Source organism: Hyperolius riggenbachi, chromosome 10 (assembly GCF_040937935.1).
Source record: "Hyperolius riggenbachi isolate aHypRig1 chromosome 10, aHypRig1.pri, whole genome shotgun sequence".
Classification (NCBI taxonomy): Eukaryota; Metazoa; Chordata; class Amphibia; order Anura; family Hyperoliidae; genus Hyperolius; species Hyperolius riggenbachi.
In genome coordinates, this window is record NC_090655.1 from 115,795,966 (window position 1) to 115,819,442 (window position 23,477).

Genomic DNA, 23,477 nt, shown 5'->3' on the forward strand with positions numbered 1-23,477 from the left:
GAGGAAGTCCAGAGTCTCACAGTACTCGAAACAGGTCCTCTTCAGTCTTCAAACCATCAAGCCTCATGCGAAACAGAAAAAACACAACAGATCTTCATCGCATAGGCTGCCAATTCAATCGAGAAGTCCTCCACCAGTTATGGCCCGTGCACAGTAACTACCAGTATCACCGCCAGCCGTGCGCACCACCACCCGTGGTGACCGCTCTCACCTTATGCTATGGCTGCCCAGACCCACAGACAGCTGTCACAGCATGTGGTTTCCAAACGATCCTTTGACTCTTCTTATCCAATGCAATTACCAAGCAGATCTCCCAGAAAAAAAAACTATTAAAAAATCATTGCGCAGGCTGTGTAACTGACATGGAGAAGGGACCACTCACCGGGATATATCACTGTTTTAAGTTTATGGGGGCCACCATCAACACCGTGCCACCCCCACCTTCCGAGATCATACTCACCCGATATATATGCTGCCCAGATCACAGACAGCTACCACAGCGTGTATGCACGATCACTAGGTTCCCAAAAGTTCAGGACGGGCGCGGCTTAAACCGGCAGTGCAGAAGGAGACGTCCTGAACTTTTAAATTGATGATATGCTGGTTTTTACTTATGTTTCTTTTAGTTACAGTGGGCTGTATCTTGTGGCTGGAAGCTGGGAAGGTGAACCACAGTTGATTGAGGTTGCTGGGAACCTAGTGATCGTGCATACATGCTGTGGTAGCTGTCTGTGATCTGGGCAGTCATAGCATAAGGTGAGAGCGGTCACCACGGGTGGTGGTGCGCACGGCTGGCGGTGATACTGGTAGTTACTGTGCACGGGCCATAACTGGTGGAGGACTTCTCGATTGAATTGGCAGCCTATGCGATGAAGAGGTGTTGTGTTTTTTCTGTTTTGCATGAGGCTTGATGGTTTGAAGACTGAAGAGGACCTGTTTCGAGTACTGTGAGACTCTGGACTTCCTCATTTTTAGTGGACTGTGAGGCAGCGCATAGTGTGGTATAGAATCAATGTAATTTATAGCAGCCAGCCCGGGAGCAGGAGAGCTTAGAAAAGGGGTCGGGGAGTGTATCCTCTTTACCAAATAGATGTGGGTATGCTTATATGCATACCCAGAGCCTCTGCTCAGGGTCCCTTTAACCTCCCTGGCAGTAAGCCCGACCTACGGTCGGGCTAGCCGCCGCAGGGGATCACATTGCCCCGGGAGGTTTTTTTTTTTTTTTTTAAAGAAAAATTGTATTTTGTTAAGCTAGCACTCCGCTAGCTAACCATGTGGCCCAAGTCCCTCCGATCGCCGCCGTTATATGTACCCCCCAGGGATCCCGCGATGGCGCAGCCTCCCAATCCGCTCCAGGCTTCGCTATGGGTAAGATCGGGACTGCGCATGACGTCAGAGGGGGGGGGGGTCAGAGAGGTGCCGGGGGACTTGGGGCACATAGTTAGCTAGCGAAGTGCTAGGAGAGAGAGAGAGAGAGAGAGAGAGAGAGAGAGAGAGAGAGAGAGAGAGAGAGAGAGAGAGGAGAGAGAGAGGAGAGAGAGAGGAGAGAGAGAGGAGAGAGAGAGGAGAGAGAGAGGAGAGAGAGAGGAGAGAGAGAAGAGAGAGGAGAGAAGAGAGAGGAGAGAAGAGAGAAGAGAGAAGAGAGAGAGAGAAGAGAGAAGAGAGAAGAGAGAAGAGAGAAGAGAGAGAGAGAGAGAGAGATTGTAAAACTTTTTTTTTTTTTTAAGATATTCCTGAAGAAAATAAACTAGACTTTCTTTAGAGTGGCATTTCATTAGAATTACTACTTCATTTTTAAGCATTTAAAAGTGACATTTCTTAGTTTTTACCCATTATAGGTTTAAAATAAGCAGTGCTACAGTAGATAAGAACCACAGATTATATTTGGCCATTTATCCTATTTATAACAACATAAGTTACTTTGCTAGTAGACTGTATGGTAATGAGATTTTATTTTGAAATTACAAACTCCAAGCGAAAAGCATACCAGGTGAGGCTCAAACCTGGAACAAAGTGCTGCAGGGGAAGAGCAGTTACCACCGGCCAGCATCATCAGCTTCTACAGAGATCTGTGAATTTTATCAGCACTGACTCAGTGCTAGAATTGTAACTGTGTAAACACAATCCTCTCAAGGAAGCTTAGAGGCAGATATAACCAATTAGTGTTTTAATCAACTGTCAAATTTTATTTTCAAAGCTTGCAAGTTGGCAGCTCCCATGCAACAGAGAAAACACATTCTGTGCTCTGGCCAGCAAGGAGAGAGGGCACTATGCATAAGCAAAACTATTGTATTCAGGTATGTAGAACGTTCCACAGAAAGGCCTAGTGCACACCGGAGCGTTTCCGCTGCGGTTTGCGATCTGCTTGCGGGTGCGGATCCGCTAGGGTAATGTATTTCAATGGGCTGGTGCACACCAGAGCGGGAGGCGTTTTGCAGAAACGCATACTCCCGGGCTGCTGCAGATTTTGGATTGCGGATGCGTTTCTGCCTCAATGTTAAGTATAAGAAAAACGCAAACCGCTCTGAAAAACGGCACTTCAGAGCGGTTTGCCAGGCGTTTTTTGTTACAGTAGCTGTTCAGTAACAGCTTTACTGTAACAATACATGAAATCTACTATACCAAAACCGCTACACAAAACCGCAAAACGCTAGCTGAAACGCTACAGAAAAAGAATAAAAAGCGTTTCAAAATCTGCTAGCATTTTGCGGATCTGCTAGCGGGTTTTGGTGTGCACCAGGCCAAAGGCTGAAGTAAACCAAAAAAAAAAAAAAAAAAAGTTTAAAGGAAACCTGAGATGAAAAAAATAATTTATACATACCTGGGGCTTCCTCTAGCCCCTTTCAAGCTGTAGGCTCCCGTCGTCCAAGTAAATCCATCATTTGCTGCTCACTGCGCATGCCCGGCATGGGAGCGAGATGGGGGAACAAGTGGCCACACATGCACTGTACCCACCAACTGGTGGCAACTGAAGAATTTATCCGCACAGCCAGCGGATCTAATCGGTCCGGGAGGTTGGAGAGGGAGCCAACTGCCTGAAGAGGGCTGGAGGAAGCCCCTGGTACATATAAATGCTTTCATGAATTTATCTCAGGTACACGTTAAGAAAAATTTTGTTCAGAATTGCTTTAACTTTTGAGATGACATTATAAATACCTTCCAGTCTCTGAATTTTTGCTTTAACACGTGCCACGGTTTCAAATGGAAATACTCTGAGCTGAAACCGCGTTCCTGTCAGAGTTTCAATGAAGAGTTCCATTGGAAAAGGTCCTTTATGTTACAGAGGTCAATCAAAAGAAGGTTCCTTTCTGTTGGTCATTGCATAGTATACGGAACGAGCTAGACTGAAGTTAGGAAACCTCAGGCCCCAGTAGCGATGGCTTGGTATAGCTGTTCATCTTCAAATATTCAAACCTAGAGATACAAAAGGATGCATTGGAGAATGTTACTTGCCAACGAGGCTCCACAGTGGCCACAACAGTCACATTTGCCAGAAAAGCAGATAGCCACAAATCATAAGTCCACTTACCTCGGCACTCAGTGGCCATGGGCAACATAAAGGAGTATGCCATGTCAGTAGATTTGCTCAAGAGCTTGCCATGGGAAACAACTACCTCAGAGGAGGATAGACATTGCCCTACAGAGATTGCCATGCGACAGCTCCCCGAGAGACACTAGCCTATAGAGATTGCCATGTGACCACTGCCAGAAAGAGACATTACCCTGGAAAGCTTAGCTTGCCAAGTTAAACACAGCTGCCCGAGAGAGACACTGCCCTGGAGAACTTGCAGAGTCAAACAACTGCCCAAGGGAGTCACTGCCCTAGAGAGCTTTCCATGTAAAAGACAACTGCTCTAGAGAGACTGTACCCTGGAGAGCTTTCCATGTGAAAGACAACTGCCCTAGAGAGACACTACCCTGGAAAGCTTGACATGTGACATACAATTACCTGAGAGAGACACTGCCCTGGGGAGCTTGCCATGTGACAAACACCTACCTGAGAGAGACACTGCCCTGGAAAGCTTGCCATGTGACAAACCACTGCCTGAGAGACACACAGTTACATAGTTATTTGGGTTGAAAAAAAAGACATGCGTCTATTGAGTTCAACCAGAAAACAAAGTACAACACCAGCCTGCTCCCTCACATATCCCTGTTGATCCATTGGAAGGCGAAAAACCCTTACAAGGCATGGTCCAATTAGCCCCAAAAGGGGAAAAAAATCCTTCCTGACTCCAGATGGCAATCAGATAAAATCCCTGGATCAGGGATTTTATCCCTGCACTTGAGAGTTTGCCATGTAAAAAAAAAAAAAAAAAAAAAAAAAAAAAAAAAAAAAACACTGCCTGAGACACAGACATTGCCCTAGAGAAGGGCCTCAATTCACTAAGCTTATCTCCTGTCTTTAATAACATTTCTAGAGTTATCACCATGGTGGTAAGGCATGTAGTATTTAGGAAACATTTTACCTCAGGCAAACCTAAAGTTAACTCTTCTGTCTTTAAGTTAACTCTTTAATCCTTAAAATAACTCCTGAATTCTAAAGTTAAAGACAGGCTGTTAATTAACTGCATGTGAAAATAACTACAGAGGTGGTAACGTAAGGAATGAAGAGATAAGATAACTCTCTCACTGTGTGGAGGTAAGTTTTCTCTTGCCTTATCTCCAGCATGATCTTAGTGAATTGAGGCCCTTGTCCTGTTAAAACATTGGCCTCAATTCACTAAGATCATGCTGGAGATAATGAGGCAAGAGATAACTTGCCACCACACAGTGAGAGAGTTATCTTATCTCTTCACTCTTTAAGTTACCTCCTATGTAGTTAAATTACCTCTTCTGTAGTTATTTTCATACACAGTTAATTAACAGCCTTTCTTTAGCTTTAGAATTCTGAGTTATTTTAAGGATTGAAGAGTTAACTTTAGAGATCTCTCCTTAACATAAAGACAGAAGAGTTAACTTTAGGTTTGCCTGAGGTAAAATGTTTCCTGAATAGTACATGCCTTATCACCATGGTGATAACTCTAGAAAAGTTATTAGAGACAGGAAATTGAGGCTAATACCATAGGCAGCCCCGGATAAATGGAAAATGTGGAAAAAGAGAGCTAAAACAAGCCAAAGACTCCTCTAGATTTCAAGTACTGGTAATCTGCAGAGCTAGAAAGTGAAATGACCTGCTCCTTTCCAACATACTTTTTTATGCATCTTCTGATGCTCACGAATGAGATTTTAGTTTGAGGAGATTCATCCTTAGCTGGGGAACCAACAAGTTGCTTTCTTACACAATTCTGCAGGTCAGTGGAAGCGAGGTTACCACACTAGGCAGTGGTAATATCATGTCACTCTACAATGTTCAACAATAGGTACAGCCAGGCCCCTCCTATAGCTGTGCTTCATAACAGCTGACTGGACAGGTGTAGTTAAGCCTGTGTTTTTTAGAAAAGAGCTGAAATGGATTAACGTTTAATACCAGAAAGTCAAGAGAGCATTCTGAGTCTTAACTTCCTGCTCAGGAACTGCAGGTCCAGCAGAGCTATGGCTCTTCCAGTTCTACTGTCTACCTGCTGTGTATGTAACATCTGCCTAGTGTACAAAGGCAGTGCTCACAGCATGACCCGTGTGCAGGGCTCAAGCTCCTCCGACACTTGCATGAAAGTGCCGGCTGCTTACCTGGTAGCAGTGTTCCGGCGAGTCCTCCAGGACGGCCCTCCTGAGATTGTGTAGTCTCCCCTCCCAAATCGGAAACACCTGACAAGAATTAGAATAATAATTAGTATAAATCCCACCCCTCCACAATCTCCCCTCAGTTTAATGAAGAGAAAACAACTAGTCCACCAACCACTACCATACCATTAATAGATATAATAGGGTCGGGAACTTAGGCGGCCGTCCTGGAGGACTCGCCGGAACACTGCTACCAGGTAAGCAGCCGGCACTTCCTCCCTACGTCCTCCAGGACGGCCCTCCTGAGATTTAGCGAGAAATTTTACCTCTAGGGTGGGATAACGGCTTGAAGAACCTTGCGGCCAAAGGCCTGATCCTGGCTTGAAAGAAGCTCCACTCTGTAGTGCTTGACAAAGGTCGAGTGGCTGGACCAAGTCGCGGCCCGACATATCTGCTCCAGAGAAGCTCCTGATCTCTCCGCCCAAGACGTTGATAAGGATCTTGTTGAGTGCGCCGTAATGTGGTCAGGTACCTTTAACTGAGCCTCTGAGTATGCTAGGGATATTAGCTGCTTAATCCATCTAGACACTGTTATCTTGGAAACCTGGCTTCCCCTCTTAGAACCACCAAATGATACAAAAAGGCTAGTGGAAGTTCTCTACTCTCTGGTTCTATCCAGATAAATCAAAACTGCCCTTCTAACATCCAAAGAGCTCAACCTCCTCTCCTTGTCATTCTGTGGATTAGCCACAAAGGATGGCAGTACAATATCCTGAGTCCTATGAAAGGACGTAGATACCTTGGGTAAGTATGACGGATCTAGCCTAAAGATAATCCTGTCAGTATGGACCACCATGTACGGATCTTTAATAGACAATGCCTGAATATCACCGACTCTACGAGCCGAAGTGATGGCCACCAAAAAAACAACCTTAAGTGTAAGGAACTTTAACGGGACCGAACCCAAGGGTTCAAACCTGTCTGAGGTTAAAAAATCCAATACTAATGACAAATCCCATGGAGGAACCAGTTTCTGAGGGATCGGTTGAGAACGCTCTACTGACTTCAGAAAATTTTTAACATAAACATCGGCAGATAGTCGCCTAGAAAGAAAAACCGAAAGGGCCGACACCTGGGCCCTTAGGGTACTAACAGATAAGCCTAACTGCACCCCGTGCTGTAAAAATTCCAAAACTGAGATAATGTTATCTGACCTGGAAACATCCCTCTGTTTCCAAGCGGAGAAGGTGTACCAAACTTTGTTGTACTTTCTCCTAGTCGCTGGCTTCCTACAGGCCAGTAATGTTTTAACCACATCACTGGAAAATCCCTGATGCCTCAAAATCTGCTCCTCAGGATCCATGCGGTCAGATGTAAGACCTCTGGGCTCGGATGGACCTGGCCCTTCTGTAACAGCAGGTCCGGTCTGCATGGTAGATGCCAAGGGCCCCTGATCACAAGAGACTGAAGGAGAGGATACCAAGCTCTCCTCGGCCACCAAGGCGCGATCAGTAAGACCTCCGCCTGTTCTGTCAGGATCTTCCTGAGAACCCTTGGAATCAACTTGAACGGTGGAAAAGCGTAAAGCAGTCCCTCTGGCCACGGAATCGACAGGCCATCTATTCTGTTTATTGAAACAGAAGGATCCAGGGTACAAAAATCTCTGACTTTTGCGTTCTCTGGATTGGCAAACAGGTCGAGAACCGGAGATCCCCAACTTTCTGTGATCTCCTGAAAAACATCGGGATTGAGCTCCCATTCTGACTCCTGTACCACGCCCCTGCTCAGAGAGTCTGCCTGTTTGTTGTGGATCCCTCGAACATGGACCGCTGATATCGACTCCAGGTTGGCTTCTGACCATGACATGATCTGTTCTGTCAGGGCCTGCAGGTCCGGAACACGAGTGCCCCCCTGCTTCCTGACATAACAGACCGACACAAAGTTGTCCGAGAACACAAGGACTTCCGAGCCGGAGATTACCGGATGCAAGGCCTGTAATCCCAGAAGGATCGCCCTGAGTTCTCTGTAATTGGATGATTTGTGAGACATTTGTTCGTCCCATCGCCCCTGAGCCTGGTGACCCAAACAGTGGGCACCCCAACCCCAGGCGCTCGCGTCCGTATACAACTTTAATGGGATCTCCTGGTTCCATCTGCGACCCTGGTCTAGATTGATCAAATGATCCCACCAGAGAAGTGACTGTATAACCTGGTCGGGTAACATCACTCTCCTGTCTAAAGACCGGTGATCTCTGTCCCAATTCGCTAGGACCCAAGTCTGTAGGCCCCGAGAGTGGGCCTGGGCCCATTCTACTGCTGGAATGGCAGACGACATTAGACCCAGGATTGATACTAACCTTCGAAGGGGAACCTGAGAATCCAATCTGATTCCCTGAATCTCTGACCTCAGCTTGTCTATCTTCTGCTTGGGTAGAAAGACACGTCTGACCGTCGTGTCCCAACTTAGCCCCAAAAAAATTAAGCTCTGAACCGGGTGTAACTGAGACTTTTCCATGCTCACTATCCAACCCAGACTGCTCAAGAGCTGGAGTGAAAAATTTAGCTCCCTCTGCAAGGCTTCTCGGGTTCCTGCCATAAAAAGGAAGTCGTCCAAGTAAGGCAGGACCCTTATATTGTGGAGATGTAAAAAGGACATCACCTCTGCCATAATCTTCGTAAAGATTCTTGGGGCCGACGAAATTCCGAACGGGAGAGCCTGATATTGAAAATGGCATATCGACTCCCCCGTCCGGACTGCAAATCTCAGATATTTCTGAAACAGCGGGTGTATCGGGACGTGGAGGTAAGCATCCTCCAGATCCACTGATGCCAGAAAATCCCCTGGAGATATGAGGTTGCGAACTGAGGCAATGCTCTCCATTCTGAACCTCTTCACTACAATGTAGGGATTCAAGGGCTTCAAATTTAATATCATTCGAAACTTCCCTGACTTCTTCTGGATTAAAAATACCCGCGAATAGAACCCCTTCCCCTGTTCCTGAGTTGGAACCGGTCGAATCACGTTCTTCTGCAGAAGAGAGGAAACCGAGTCCATAAGGGCCTCTGCCTTGATCTGGTCCCTGGGGATAGAAGTGACTATCACCCGGGAGGGAGGAGGAGATACAAATTCTATCTTGTAACCCAGTTGGATCAGAGATAGAATAAAGTCGTTCTTTGTTATCTTCTGCCACTCCGGAAAGAAGTGGAGAAGTCTCCCCCCCACCGGGATCTGGCTGTCACTTGGCGGACTCTGCAGTGGACGGGGCTGGCTGGGGTTTATTGAACAGGAATGGCCTGCCTCTGCCTGCATTATAGGTCCATTTCTTATTTTGTCTTTGCCCTCTATTCTGCTGGTCCTGCCTAAGAAAGGGCTTCCTGCTCTGAAAGGACCGCTTCCCGCTCTTATTCTTATCCGGGAATTTCCTGGCTCTATTGGAAGATCTTTCCAAAACCGAGTCCAAATCTCGTCCGAACAAAAGATCCCCCTGAAACGCCATTCCACATAGCTTCTGCTTGGAGGTAACATCTCCCTGCCACGTATTTAACCAAACGGCCCTTCGTGCCGAGTTAATTAAGGCCGCTGTCTTGGCGGCAGCTCTGAGGGATTCAGTTGCTGCGTCCGCCAGGAAGGCAATAGATTTGATGATAACCGGAAGGCTCTCTAGGATTCTAGCATGTGGAGTGCCCTCCTCCAGACGTTCCTGGAGCCCACGAACCCACTTATCCAAGTTCCGGGCTACACAAACCGAGGAAATGGCCGGTTTAAAAGAGAAGGACGTTGAATCCCACGCTCTTTTAAGCAGGGCCTCTGCCTTCCTATCCATCGGGTCCTTCAAGGTCCCCATATCTTCAAAGGATAAATCAGTATCCTTGGAACACTGAGAAAGAGGAGCATCTAATCGAGGGCACTTGAACAATGATTCATGTTCCTCCATATTAAAGGGAAAGCGCCGTTTAAAAGATCTAGGGATAAAAAGCCTTCCCTCCGGATCCTTCCACTGAGCGGAAATAATACTCCTGACCGCTCTATGGACAGGAAAAACCCGACCTCCGCGATCCTCTAGTCCCCTATAAATATCATCTTGTGGAGTAGAGGATGGCCTAGGTTGTTCAATTTGTTCCGAATCATAAACTGCTTTCAGCAGCTCAGACGTGTCCTCAGCATTGAACAGATACCTAGGAACTGTAGCTGATGTATTACCTGAAGCGTCAGACTCAGCCAGCTCTCCCTCATCTGATGCCTCAGAAACGTCCGAAAACGGTGAGGGATTCTCAATACCAACGTTCTGGGGAACCTCCGTATCCACCCTCTGGGTACTAGGGGGTACAGGCAAGGATACACTCTGATCGATAGGGACAGAACCAGTCTGTGGAACCTGTAATTGGGAAGTTATTACAACAGGCTGGGCACTAGATGATGCTGGTAAAGCTGCCGGAACCTGTGGAAGAGGGACCATCTGGACTGGACAAGGAGGTAGAGCTGCTCTAAATGCAGAAAATGTAGTAGCTAATTCCTGTTTCATTGATTTCATTAAATCTAACAATGCTACAGTAGTGCTCTCGGGTCTCGGAGAATGAGACTTTGATTTATTGTAACAATCAGCACATAAAGATTTAGAAGTTCCCTCAGGTAGCCTGCCCCCACATTTAGTACACTTATTAGATTTTCCTGAGCTCTTGACTGGCTTCGGCTGCTGACCTGACTCCTCAGTGCCAGCCGGAGGCGTCTGCTTCGTCTCTGGAGAGGGCTCTGTTGGCTGCTGCATGGCCCCTGCAGAGTGTTGCTGCACTCAGTGCAAACCTGCTGGCGTGCTGGGTGATCTGGCGTCCGTCTGCGGAGTGCTGTGCGGAGATAGAGCTGTAACGCGTGGCCAGACTGCGTGCAAATGACCCCCGCTGGCACGCCTGAACCGCCCCTTTAATGTACGCGCACGCCGCCGCTGCGTCATGCGGCGTGCCTCCGCGTCACTTCCGCCTTCAACTTCCGGAACTTCAATGCGGAAGAGGAGACGGCGTCACCCAGCCGCCATGCCGTCCAGGAGAGCAGTGGGATGGGAGAAATCCTACAACCTCCCCCACCCCCAAGTGGAGAACAGGTCTGGCTGCCTAAAAAAAAACCACCAGACGGGTCGCGCCCAGCGCTGACTCGTACCACTCTCCAACGACATCCTTTCAATCCTTCTTGCCTGGCCATCCTTAGACAAAGTAGGTGCCATCAGGCTCCCCTACCACCAGGACTCCGTAGGTGCTTCCGTGGTGAGTGTAGGAAACATACAAAAAACTGAGGGGAGATTGTGGAGGGGTGGGATTTATACTAATTATTATTCTAATTCTTGTCAGGTGTTTCCGATTTGGGAGGGGAGACTACACAATCTCAGGAGGGCCGTCCTGGAGGACGTAGGGAGGAACATAATGTGAGCATCAATATAGCCATATAAACCATGACAACGGCAGCTCTAAGAAAGCCCATCGACTCCGTGCATAAAAACAGCACGCTTATTATTCCACTCAGGAAAAAGATTTATGAACAGTAGAACATAAAATGCAGCAGCTGTACCATTTCCCCTACAGATAAAACAAGAACCTCCCCAATTTCTGTAAGATCTTGTTTATAGATTGGCCTCACTGATCACAAAGTACAGCGGCTGCCATTTACACAAAAGCCAAGTCAGCAGCGTGCAGTGGTGTGCATCTTGGTGCAGCCATGCTTTCAGTGTGTATATAGGAATACAGCCTTCATTTCTCACAGCTAAAGACGTCTTTCCCCGCACCACACATCACTGTATGACTGATAAACAAGGCCTCAGAGACACAGACTAGACACACGTTTATATTCCTTAATGGCAAATGGCTGTGCAGATTTTTAAACATTCCCTGTTGGTGACAACAATCTGCAGTCCTTCACTGTCATAGAGAATGGTGGCAAGGATTATTGCAAGGTTTGCAAATTAGTAGCTGTGTGAATGGGGGGGGGGGGGGGGGGGTTAGGCTCTTGGGTATCATAGAGCAGAGCTTACCAACCCTGTTCTTGAGTACCAACAGTGCATGTTTTGCAGAAAACCACAAGACATTTTAACATTCACAGAGTTAAAAAATTGTCCATTCCCGGATCGGAAGGGAACAGAACGAATGCGAATGGATCCAGAGTTAGCCTATTGATCCGTTCACATCCGTCCGTTCACGCAGATCCATTCCGCACGATCCCCTGAAAGGGACCGCAAGTTTCCTACTGCACCAATTTTTCCGGACCGCTGAGCAGAACGGAAACAAAAGCTGAAGCACTGCATTGGGGGCAATGAGAAAACGGAACGTTTCTTCACACTAGTGAAGAAACGGACTGTTCTAAATAGAAAAATACAATGTGGGGGTGGGGGCTGGGGGGGAAGTGGGAACACGTAATGGAAGCAGCGGAACGGAAATAGAGTGGCAATGGAGTGAAAACTGATCCGATCGACCGGTGACCAGATCCATCTTCACTGATCCGTTTGCCACTTCAGCGAAGTATGAACCAAGCCTTATAGGTGAGGTTATTAGTGTCTCAGCAGAGCTGATTAAAGTGGACCTGAACTCTTGCACAGTACAGAAGGAAACATATAGAAATGCACCCTGTATTTTTTTAAAGAGTTCGTCATGTCCAATTCCCACTCATCTGTGACTAATCACAAGGTGTAATTTGATCCCTCAGCTGTGTCAGCTGGCTGCCACTGCAGAGCAGTTAATTGGTAAACATAGGATTTTAACAATATGTCTGCTTCCATGAAAGCAGGAAGTAGACACTGCAGATTTATTGCAGTATTTTGTATCAGCTGTAACAAAGAAATGTTTTTCCTTAAAGCTTATTATGCTGTTGCATATCTTATAGGGCAGAGAGGAAGTTCTGAGTTCAGGTCTGCTTTTCAACAACCTCTGAGGATTTCAACAAAACATGCACTGTTGGTGAGAAGCCCTGCCACAGAGCCTTGGAAGCCCTGCCACAGAGCCTTGGAAGCCCTGCCACAGAGCCTTGGAAGCCCTGCCACAGAGCCTTGGAAGCCCTGCCACAGAGCCTTTGCGGGCCTCGGGGCATGCCATCATTCCTGCACTGCCCAAAGTTGGGTTTACTTGACTTGTTAGCCCCTCACTACTCTTCAGGTAGGAATTAGAACTACTCGCATTCCTGAGTAGTTCCGAAGACAAGCGCCTCCGTACGGCGCATGCACAAGTCTGGACTTGCATATGCCCAGTATGGATGCGCTTGTCTTTGGAACTACTCTGGAACACAAGTAGTTCGGGATGCTGCCCCGAGACCTCTGCCCCCAAGAGGTCAAGAGACTGCCCCCAAGAGGTCAAATAACTTCAATCAGGGACAGAGCAGCAACAACGGGACAGACCAAGGTCCAGGACGGCTCTATGGTATCCAGAGCCTTCCCTCTACTTAGGTATGTATCAAACCTGAAATTCAGGTTCCCCTTAATTACCCAACATTACAAATCAGTAAAGACATGGTCAGTGATGTCAGGACACCTGTACTCAAAGTAGAAATTATTTCCCCAAAAATCTTTCTAGAAAATCTGGTATGTGCACATAGTGGCCACAGAGGTCTAATCAGGGCTGTAGAGCCATAGCAATTTTGGGGTATCTGGAGGCGGAGATTTCATCAACTGAGGAGTTGGGAGTCGGATAATTTTTGTACTGACTCCACAGCCCTGGGTCAAATAAAACTACATTAACGCCCCATATACATGGGGGATCTTTATCACCCAAGGGATCATGTAACAATTCCTTGGGCAACAGAGCATTGCCGACACTCTACAGATGCGACATCAGCCTCCTGGCTAGCACTACATCTGTTACCACTATGGGGGGTGGCACAGGGCCAAAAAGTGGCATGCGACAAAGTGGATTCCCGTGAGTGGGGGAGAACAATGCAATTGAGCCGTAAGAAATGCTAATGATCAGGCATGTGGGATCCTTAGCAGACGTCAATACGGCCGCTGTACACACACTGGTCTGACTGACAATGCAGTGAGGGGCCCTGCCCCCCCCCCCCAAAGTGCCGGAATGGCCGCATGTGCTGGCTGCGGGCCTGTGGCTCACTAACCAGCACACCACGTTCCAGCACTGAGAGAAGAGTGATATCAGCACTTGAATGTGGAGAGCAGATGAGTGAGCCCTCTACAGCGGACTTTCTATACTGGGGCACCACCTCTATCTGGCTACAGGCTACCTATACTGGGCCACCACCTATACTGGGGCTAAACCCACCTATACCTGGCTACCTATACTGGGGCTGGAACCACCTATATCTAGCTACCTATACTGGGGCACCACCTACACCTGGCTACCTATACTGCGGCACCACCCATACTTGGCTACCTTTACTGAGGGCACCACCTATACCTGGCTAACCTATACTGGTGCACCACCCATACCAGACTACCTATACTGGGGCAACTATACCAGGCTACCTATACCGTGGCACCACCTATAGTTGAATACCTATACTGGGGCACCTTAATCTTGCTGGCCTATACTGGAGCACCAGCTATACCAGACTACCTATACTGGGGGGGCGTCTACACCGGGCGACCTATACTGGGGCACCACCTATAGCTTGCTACTTATACTGGGGGAACCTATACCTGGCTACATATACTGGGGGCACCTATGCCTGGATTCCTATACCGGGGGCACTTATACCTGGCTAGGGCAGGGGGATGAGCTGAGACAGAAGGGGACAAGAGGTAACACAGGGGGAAAAAAAAGGCACAGGGAGGGAGGGGGGTGGGGGGAACAGAGGCGGACAAAAGAGGCACAAGGGAGAAGAGAGTTGAGACGGGAACATGAGGACACACAGAGGGACACAAAATAGGCACAAACTGAGGTGAGACAGAGGGGGACAAAAGAGGCACAGGAAGAAAAGAGGGGGACAAAATAGAACGGATAAAGGATAAGAACGGACCTACAAGTCCCTATCTCATTTGTTAACCGGGGACTACCTGTATTTTGCTAGTATTTGGCTCCACCCACAACATGCCATGTCACATCCACTTTCTGCTGCATCGCGCTGTGCATGCCGCTTTCTTTAGCGTCCGAGCCATGGACATTTTCGCCCCAGTGCTCTTCACGCACAGACACGGGGGTGGGGTGGCTAGTGGGCGGGCACAGTGGGTGGGCCAGGAGGGGCCCAGGCCTGATGATGTGTGAGGGGCCCCAAAATTTCTGATGGCTGCCCTGTATAAGTGCTTCAGAAATAGCACTTAGCTCTCCCACTAAATTAGTCAGAGAGCTCAGAGAAGCGCTTTTGCATTGATAACAAATGAACTTTCTTAACTCTTCCTATACTGGAAACAAAATGAGACTCATATCTTTGCTACTAATGTTCTATTTCTTAAGGTCCGTACACACGCCGGACTGGAGGCAACGACGGGTCCGTCGCCACCTCCCGCTGGGTGGGCGTTCCAGCGACAGTCCGGCGTGCGGACTGTCGCGGATCACTCAGATCCGCGACAGTCCGCACGCCGGGCAGATCGCTCAGAAACAGCCGCATCAGTCTGCAGACAGACTGTACACACGCCGGACTGTCGCTGGAACGCCCACCCAGCGGGAGGTGACGACGGACCCGTCGTTGCCTTCAGTTCTGCGCGTGTACGGACCTTTAGCTGTACTACACATACAAATCAGTATCTCATAAGTATGTTTTCACTTCAGACTCCCTTTAAGGGATATCTGTCTCTGACAGAGGAGACCTGGGTTCCAATCTCTGCTCTTCCTGTTCAGTAAGCCAGCACCTATTCAGTAGGAGACCATGGGCAAGACTCCCTAACACAACCACTGCCTATGGAGCGCGTCCTAGTGACTGCAGCTCTGGCGCATAGAGTCCGCAAAGGAAAAAAAAAACACAACATAAATGTTATTTGGCTTGTCCATCATTAGCGGATGCCCCGATTCCCTTTTCTAGAATAGATCATCAAGGACATCTGTATTGCTCATATAGCAAACCCCTCACCACAACGGTTTGCTGTTTGCGAACCTTGTGAGGTAACAGCTGTTTCCAGCAATATCTCTGCTCTGTGCATAGAATGCTCAGTAATGAACATTCTGTACAGATCACCTGGAAGAACTAAATATGTCACCACCTGTGATATATTTCTGAATGCAAATTAGAGAGGAAATTTTACAAGGGGCAAACACTGACTAAAAAAAAAAATTAACAATTTCATACATTTTCAGAACAGTTCCTGTTTAATAGGTCTATGGTCAGCCTTGATCAGTACATTATACTGTATTCAGATATTAGATGCAGAGTAATGGGGAAACAAATGGAATTCACTCATCTAGCAAGACCCCTGACCACAGGATGACAGCGCTGAGCTTAGGGGAGGTCATGACCTACCTCAGCATGTCAGAGCGCAGATCAGCCAGAGGGGGGCGCAGGGATGGGAGGCTACAGTGGTGGCCCCGGGGATCTCAGCGGAGGGGCCATAGGTCATGTGCGGCGGCGTATCCCGGTCCAGTTGCCGCTATTCCGCCTGCTGCGATGCAGCGCCTGCGGTAGCCGGGCACTCACACCCGAATATCCGCCACCCGACTGTTAACAAACAGAGGGACCCCTCTCCAGCTTTCCCCATCCAGCAAGCAGGAGGGAGCTCCGCCTCCGGGCACCGCCCCTCCTTTGTGACGAACTAGACGGACAACCGGTCGGAACAATCACAGTTTGGAGAGGAGACGGTTTCCTCGCTCAGAGTGAGGGAGCCAATAAAGAGCAGCGGGTGCGGCCCTGGGGACAGTGGAGCGAGTCTGAGGGCGTTTCAATGCATTCTGTTGTTGTTACGGAAAGACGCGGTGGCCGTGGCAACCAGTCACGTGACGTGTCTCTATGGCAGGGCCTGTGGTCATGTGACTAATGAAATACACGGTCCAGTGATTCCATGGGAGAGATCTCGGATAGTTTGGCTGGCCTGACACTGTAATTGTTTTACCTGTTGAACAAGGTCGGCAAAGCGGATCCGAGATGAAAAACTAACTATAACAAGTAACTTGTCTACAGATCTTATCTAAAGTTTAGATGGTTTACACAGCAAATCTAGCTGCAAACAGTTTTAATAGAATATTATTTATTCCTGTGATACAATGACAGCAGCCATGTTGTTTGTAAACATTACACAGAGGCAGGCTTATCTGTATCTTGAGCCATCAGCCTAACCCCCTCTCCTCCTCCCCTCTGCCTCTGAAATAGTGTTGTCCGGATCATGAACGATTCGGATCTTTGATCCGAATCTATTTTGTGAGTCGAATCATCCGAATCATCAAAATGAGTGATTTGGATCGCAAAAGGGGTGGGGCCAGGTGCAGCACGCCCCCTCTCCACAGGCAGCGGGGTCCTGGAAGCAGAGCTGAGATGGATCGCTCTGTTGGATGGGAGCCAGCCGTGCAGGGAGACAGGGACGGATCTAGACCAAGTTGCCCCAAGTTGCGCCTGGGGCAAGGTCAGGTTTTGGCGCCTAAACAGCCATTCCCCATACACATTTTGCCGCCTTTTTAAGAATTCAACAAACTGCGCCTGGGGCAAGAGACCCGCTTGCCCCCCCTAGATCCGTCCCAGATGAGAGAGAGGGGACATCGGTGCCACTGCCAGATATGTGTAAAGCACACATACTGGCTATAACGTGCTGCTGATTATAGGCTGTCTGTTCCATAGTTGTGCACAGTGAACACATTGGAAGCTTTTGGCTCAGCTCAGCAACTTTGCAGGCACTGTGATTGCAGCGCAATATGATCCTCCTGCACTCGCTCTAAACAGCTGCACTTTACTTCTGGGAATGCTTTCTTTCACTGTGCGACGTTTGCATTCAAAGTACACAGATGAGCATATAGGTGAAATACATGTAAAGCATATGATTGCAGCATGTGGGTATTGTGTGCAAGCAAACATTTCTGCTCTCTGCTCGTCCCTCCTCCCTTCTCTGTCCACTCCCTGCCCTCTGTCCATCTTCTCCTCTTCTCTGTGTGTCCACCCCCCCCCCCTCCCCTTCTCCTGTCCACAGCAGGGAAAGACCTGTCCTGCTATTCATTTCACCCCCGACTGCTTCGGTAGTAAAATGATCCGAGATTCGGATCAAAGATCCGGATCTTTTCAATGATCCGATTCGAATCATCCGGATCATTGAAAAGATCCGAACTTCCCATCTCTACTCTGAAATCAATGGTTAGTAACACCACACCCTCCTCCTGCCCAGACTGAGCTCCCATGAGCCCTTGCTACTGCCTTGGCTCTCTGAAAACTTGTGGGCGTGAATTTTTTAGTTTATAGGGAATTAGAGTATTAAAACAAAAACAAAAAAGTATTTGGCTTGAGGAATGCCCTATAAACAATAGAAAAACGAACACAATTAGGCAATGTGTAAAAGTTCACCTCGGATCCACTTTAACCAGTGCTGTAACACATGGTGCTGTGAATACAGGCAGAAACGCACATTGGCATGAACTTTTCATATCAATGGTGGCCAAGAAAACCACTGGTAGTGTGAGGCTAAGTTCACATATGACATAGCGTGAAAATCTGGCGTTTTCCGCGGGTTAGTGTAATGCGTTTTTACTGCATTTTTTCGTGCAAATGCAATTTTCAAGCATTTTGTGTGCGTTTAATTGCATTTACGGTTCGCTAACACAAAATGCATATGCATTTTTACATTTACAGACAGGATCTTCTCAAAAAATCAGCATATTGTGAAAAAGTTCATTATTTTCTGTAATGTACTGATAAACATTAGACTTTTATATATTTTAGATTCAAATACACACAACTGAAGTAGTTAAAGCCTTTTATGGTTTTAATATTGATGATTTTGGCATACAGCTCATGAAAACCCAAATTTCCTATCTCAAAAAATTAGCATATTTCATCCGACCAATAAAAGAAAAGTGTTTTTAAAACAAAAAAAGTCAACCTTCAAATAATTATGTTCAGTTATGCACTCAATACTTGGTCGCGAATCCTTTTGCAGAAATGACTGCTTCAATGCGGCGTGGCATGGAGGCAATCAGCCTGTGGCACTGCTCAGGTGTTATGGAGGCCCAGGATGCTTCGATAGCGGCCTTAAGCTCATCCAGAGTGTTGGGTCTTGTGTCTCTCAACTTTCTCTTCACAATATTTCACAGATTCTCTATGGGGTTCAGGTCAGGAGAGTTGGCAGGCCAATTGAGCACAGTAATACCATGGTCAGTAAACCATTTATCAGTGGTTTTGGCACTGTGAGCAGGTGCCAGGTCATGCTGAAAAATGAAATCTTCATCTCCATAAAGCTTTTCAGCAGATGGAAGCATGAACCCACTTTTGAACCAGAAACAGCGGCAGAAGCGCCTGACCTGGGCTACAGAGAAGCAGCACTGGACTGTTGCTCAGTGGTCCAAAGCATTTTTTTCAGATGAAAGCAACTTTTACATGTCATTCGGAAATCAAGGTGCCAGAGTCTGGAGGAAGACTGGGGTGAGGGAAATGCCGAAATGCCTGAAGTCCAGTGTCAAGTACCCACAGTCAGTGATGGTCTGGGGTGCCATGTCAGCTGCTGGTGTTGGTTCAGTGTTTTATCAAGGGCAGGGTCAATGCAGCTAGCTATCAGGAGATTTTGGAGCACTTCATGCTTCCATCTGCTGAAAAGCTTTATGGAGATGAAGATTTCATTTTTCAGCACGACCTGGCACCTGCTCACAATGCCAAAACCGCTGGTAAATGGTTTACTGACCATAGTATTACTGTGCTCAATTGGCCTGCCAACTCTCCTGACCTGAACCCCATAGAGAATCTGTGGGATATTGTGAAGAGAAAGTTGAGAGACGCAAGACCCAACACTCTGGATGAGCTTAAGGCCGCTATTGAAGCATCCTGGGCCTCCATAACACCTGAGCAGTGCCACAGGCTGATTGCCTTCATGCCACGCCGCATTGAAGCAGTCATTTCTGCAAAAGGATTCCCGACCAAGTATTAAGTGCATAACTGAACATAATTATTTGAAGGTTGACTTTTTTTGATTTTAAAAACAGTTTTCTTTTATTGGTTGGATGAAATATGCTAATTTTTTGAGATAGGAAATTTGGGTTTTCATGAGCTGTATGCCAAAATCATCAATATTAAAACAATAAAAGGCTTGAACTACTTCAGTTGTGTGTATTTGAATCTAAAATATATGAAAGTCTAATGTTTATCAGTACATTACAGAAAATAATGAACTTTATCACAATATGCTAATTTTTTGAGAAGATCCTGTATATGCAATCAATAGTAAGACAACAGGAAGCGGAAATACATCAGAGATCTTTACTTTTTAATTAAAAATGCATTTAAAACGCAATGCATATGCGTTACCATAGATTTGCATTATGTGCGTTTTGGCAGCTGGCCTGGATATTATGCAACACTACAAGCGTCCGCAGAACACACTGTAAATCGCAAGTACAACCATGGTCCTTCTGCGTCCCATAGACTAACATTGCTGCATTTCTGCCATGTGTGCACCCAGCCTGAACCACAGACCAACAAACACCATGCATTAATGTTATGCAATTCTCTACACTTCCACATTGAGAATCACAATTTTCATTTGTTTATGAGCACACATTTCGATGTGATTACTGAGCCACTAGCCAGGCCCAGATATCTGGAAAGGCTACAAAGGCCAGGGCCTAGGGCAGCTGCAGCCCGAGGGGGAACCTGGACATGAAAATGGGGAGCATTAACACATGAAAAAAAAGTAACTGATGCTCAAAGTACCTGTTCTTGAAAGAAAGTATAATTCCAGCCTTGACTCTAGTTTAGGGAGCCCAGCAGCAAACCTCAATCACAGCACCCTTTACAGCACCAGTGATGGGAATTCCGGCTCTTCTCGGAGAATCGGCTCCCATTAAAGAGGCGGCTCTTACGGCTCTGAATCGGCTCTTCATTAAACATCACTAGACACCACTCAGAATCGAAGTAAAAGCCCCGCCCCCGTCTCCATGACCACTCCAGACTGCTTCTCTGACTGGGGCAATCCCTCCTGCTCTGCTCCGCCCCATACACTCCTACAAGCTGCAAGAGGAGGACTACATCTCCCAGCATGCCTCAGCGCCCTTTATTACACAGCAAAGCAGAGCTGTGTGGGGCGGCTGAGGCATCGGCTCTTTCAAAACTGAGAACCGGCTCTTGTCGTTCGCAGCAAAGAGCCGGCTCATTCGCAAATGACTCATTACTATACAGCACAAAGCATTGTGATTGGCTGAATAGTGTGGGTGTAGTTTACGGAGTCACGATAGATGAATTTCCCTATGAGATTTCCCGCTGGGTCCCCTAATCTAGACTAGTACCCAATTATCAGCCCCGTGTCTGCCTGGGCCACAGTGAGGGAGGGGGAGCGGAGGTACACTGGGACTCAGCTGCGCGGAGGACCGACTCCTCCCTAGTGCTCCCCCCTCCATTGCAGAAATGTATGGCAGCAGTGGCGGGGTGTTAGTTAACACTCACCTTCTGGGCTCCAGGCACTGATCACATGCCACCAGACTGCTCTGTGTACAGCGCGCCGCTTACAGGAAGTAGTAGCTTACACTACTTCCTGTGAGCGGCACTGTACACATAGCAGCCCAGCAGCATGTGATCATTGACTGAAGCCCAGAGGGTGAGTGTTATCTAACACCCCATTGCCTTATACTGTATTTCAGCAATGGGGGGAGCACTGAGGGGGACCCTAGTAGAGGGAGGAAGGAGTCGGACCCACCTCCCTGCGGCTGAGTACCATTGTGCCGCTACTTCCCCTTCTTCTCTGTAATCCACCAGGGTGTTGAATCAGTTCATTTCAGCGCTGAAGCTGGGTGCCGTCATAGCAGCAATGCTATGCTGCGTGCCCCGTGTAAGAGTAATTCAGGGATCTGGTGATCGCCAGACCCCAAATTACATCTCCTTCCAAGTTGCTACAACTCAGACGGGGAATAGTATGTAATGCCTCTGGGAGTTTAGCGACAGCAGGGAGAGCCATCATTCAGCTTGCTCTGCGCCCACCTGCCTGGTGATGACATAATATGTACCCCATTTGAATGCACCTATTCCTGGCTAACCTATACTGAGGCACCTATGCCTGGCTAACCTATACTGGGGTTACCTATACCTGTCTAACCTATACTGGGGAACCTATAGCTGGCTAATTATTCAAAGTCACACAGGTCCTTTGCATCATCGCTATTTTCATGTGAATAATAGCAGTATAGAAAACATTCAACACAAGCTTCATACACAGCTAAACTATGTACACACATAAAAGTGTACCTGAAGGGAAAAATAGAACATTGAATACTAACCTAAGTAGGCAAGCCCAGAGGCTTCCCACATCCTCCTGATACCCAGTGATGCAGCACTGAAACCCTCTGAAGATATTCGACAAGGGCTTGTTGAATCTGTTCTAATGGCCCATCCCTGTATGAGTGCAGGTGCAGTCACAAGTATTGCCCACGCCTGTGTGGTAGCATGGAGTCGCTGGGGCAAGACTCTTCACTGTATACAAGCGGCTCAGTGCTACTGGGCAGGCACGGGCTATGTTTATGCATGGATGGGAGCGCAACTGTGAAGCAGAGGATCCTGGCAAAGATCGTTGGGGTGCAGGAGAATCTCACAATGATCACAGGGTCAGGAGCCAATTAAATTGGCTCATTACCGCTGTACAAAGCTCAGCTGTCAATAGCCGGCAATAGCGACAGGAGCCTGCAATGACATCTATGCCCTGGCAAGAATAAGAGGCTTCAAGCAGGAGGTATATTTCAATCACCTGCATCAGCAGGAGGTTAAGGTGCCAAACAATGTGAAAAGATGAGCAAGAACACTTTGAGCAATCCAACCTGCCGGATTCTTTTGATGATTTATCTCTTCTGGAAATAAGTGCAGTAATTGAAATCTATGCCATTTACTGCCTCTTATCCCTGCCAGGGCATAGATTTCAATGACTCATCGCCATGCAATCCTGTTGCTCCGGTGCCACTGCATTCCACTCAGCTCACAGCTGAGGTCAGTACACCAGGTCAGGAGCCGATTTCATTGGTTCCTGACCATGTGAACACTGTCAAACAGTCATGGTGATCACAGCTAAAATTCCATCAAACAAGGCTATGGTCCTTAACCACTTCGCATCCAGACCTTGTTTCCCCCTGAGGACCAGAGCAGTTTTGATGTCTTCGCCATGTCCCTATTTAATCAGCAGTAACTTTATCCCTACTCACGACACTTAAATTATCTATATATAATTTTTTTCAAGACAAACTAGGCTTTCATTGGGGGTATTTTGTCCCAAGAAAATGTTGTTTTCTATGCATTTTAACCTCCCTGGCGGTCTATTAAAACCACCAGGGGGCAGCGCAGCACTTTAATTTTTTTTCTATTTTTTAATCATGTAGCTAGCCTTGCACTAGCTACATGATAGCCGCTGTGCAGCGGCATCCCCCCACCCCCTCCGATCGCCTTAGGCGATCAGCGCAAACAGGAAATCCCGTTCAGAACGGGATTTCCTGTTTGGCTTCCCCCGTCGCTATGGCGACGAACGTCATGGACGTCATCGGGAGTCCCGATCCTCCCCTCGGCGCTTCCTAGCGCTGATAGGCTAGGCTGTGCAAGGGGTCGGGGGGGGGCTAATGGCGGCGCGGCGGGTAGCGGCGAATCAGTGCGGAGCAGCGGCGGCAATCGGGAAGTACACGCAGCTAGCAAAGTGCTAGCTGCGTGTAAAAAAAAAAATTAATTATGCAAACCGGCCCAGCAGGGCCCGAGAAATCCTCCTGCGCGGCAAAGCCCGTGGGCTTACCGCCAGGGAGGTTAATGGGAAA

At 47.7% G+C, this 23,477-nt stretch overlaps 1 protein-coding gene across 1 annotated transcript in view; it reads right to left on the reverse strand.

The window, feature by feature from the left end:
* ZFAND4 (zinc finger AN1-type containing 4) overlaps positions 1-16,465 on the reverse strand; it is a 46,654-nt gene extending 30,189 nt beyond the window's left edge. Inside the window, exons 1-2 of the mRNA XM_068257605.1 lie at positions 16,039-16,465; positions 3,157-3,414 (exon numbers count right to left, since the gene is read on the reverse strand). Of these exons, the coding sequence (XP_068113706.1) occupies positions 3,157-3,259 (103 nt within the window). The 5' untranslated portion in view covers positions 3,260-3,414; positions 16,039-16,465. The remainder of the gene's footprint in view (positions 1-3,156; positions 3,415-16,038) is intronic.
* Positions 16,466-23,477: the final 7,012 nt, after the last annotated feature.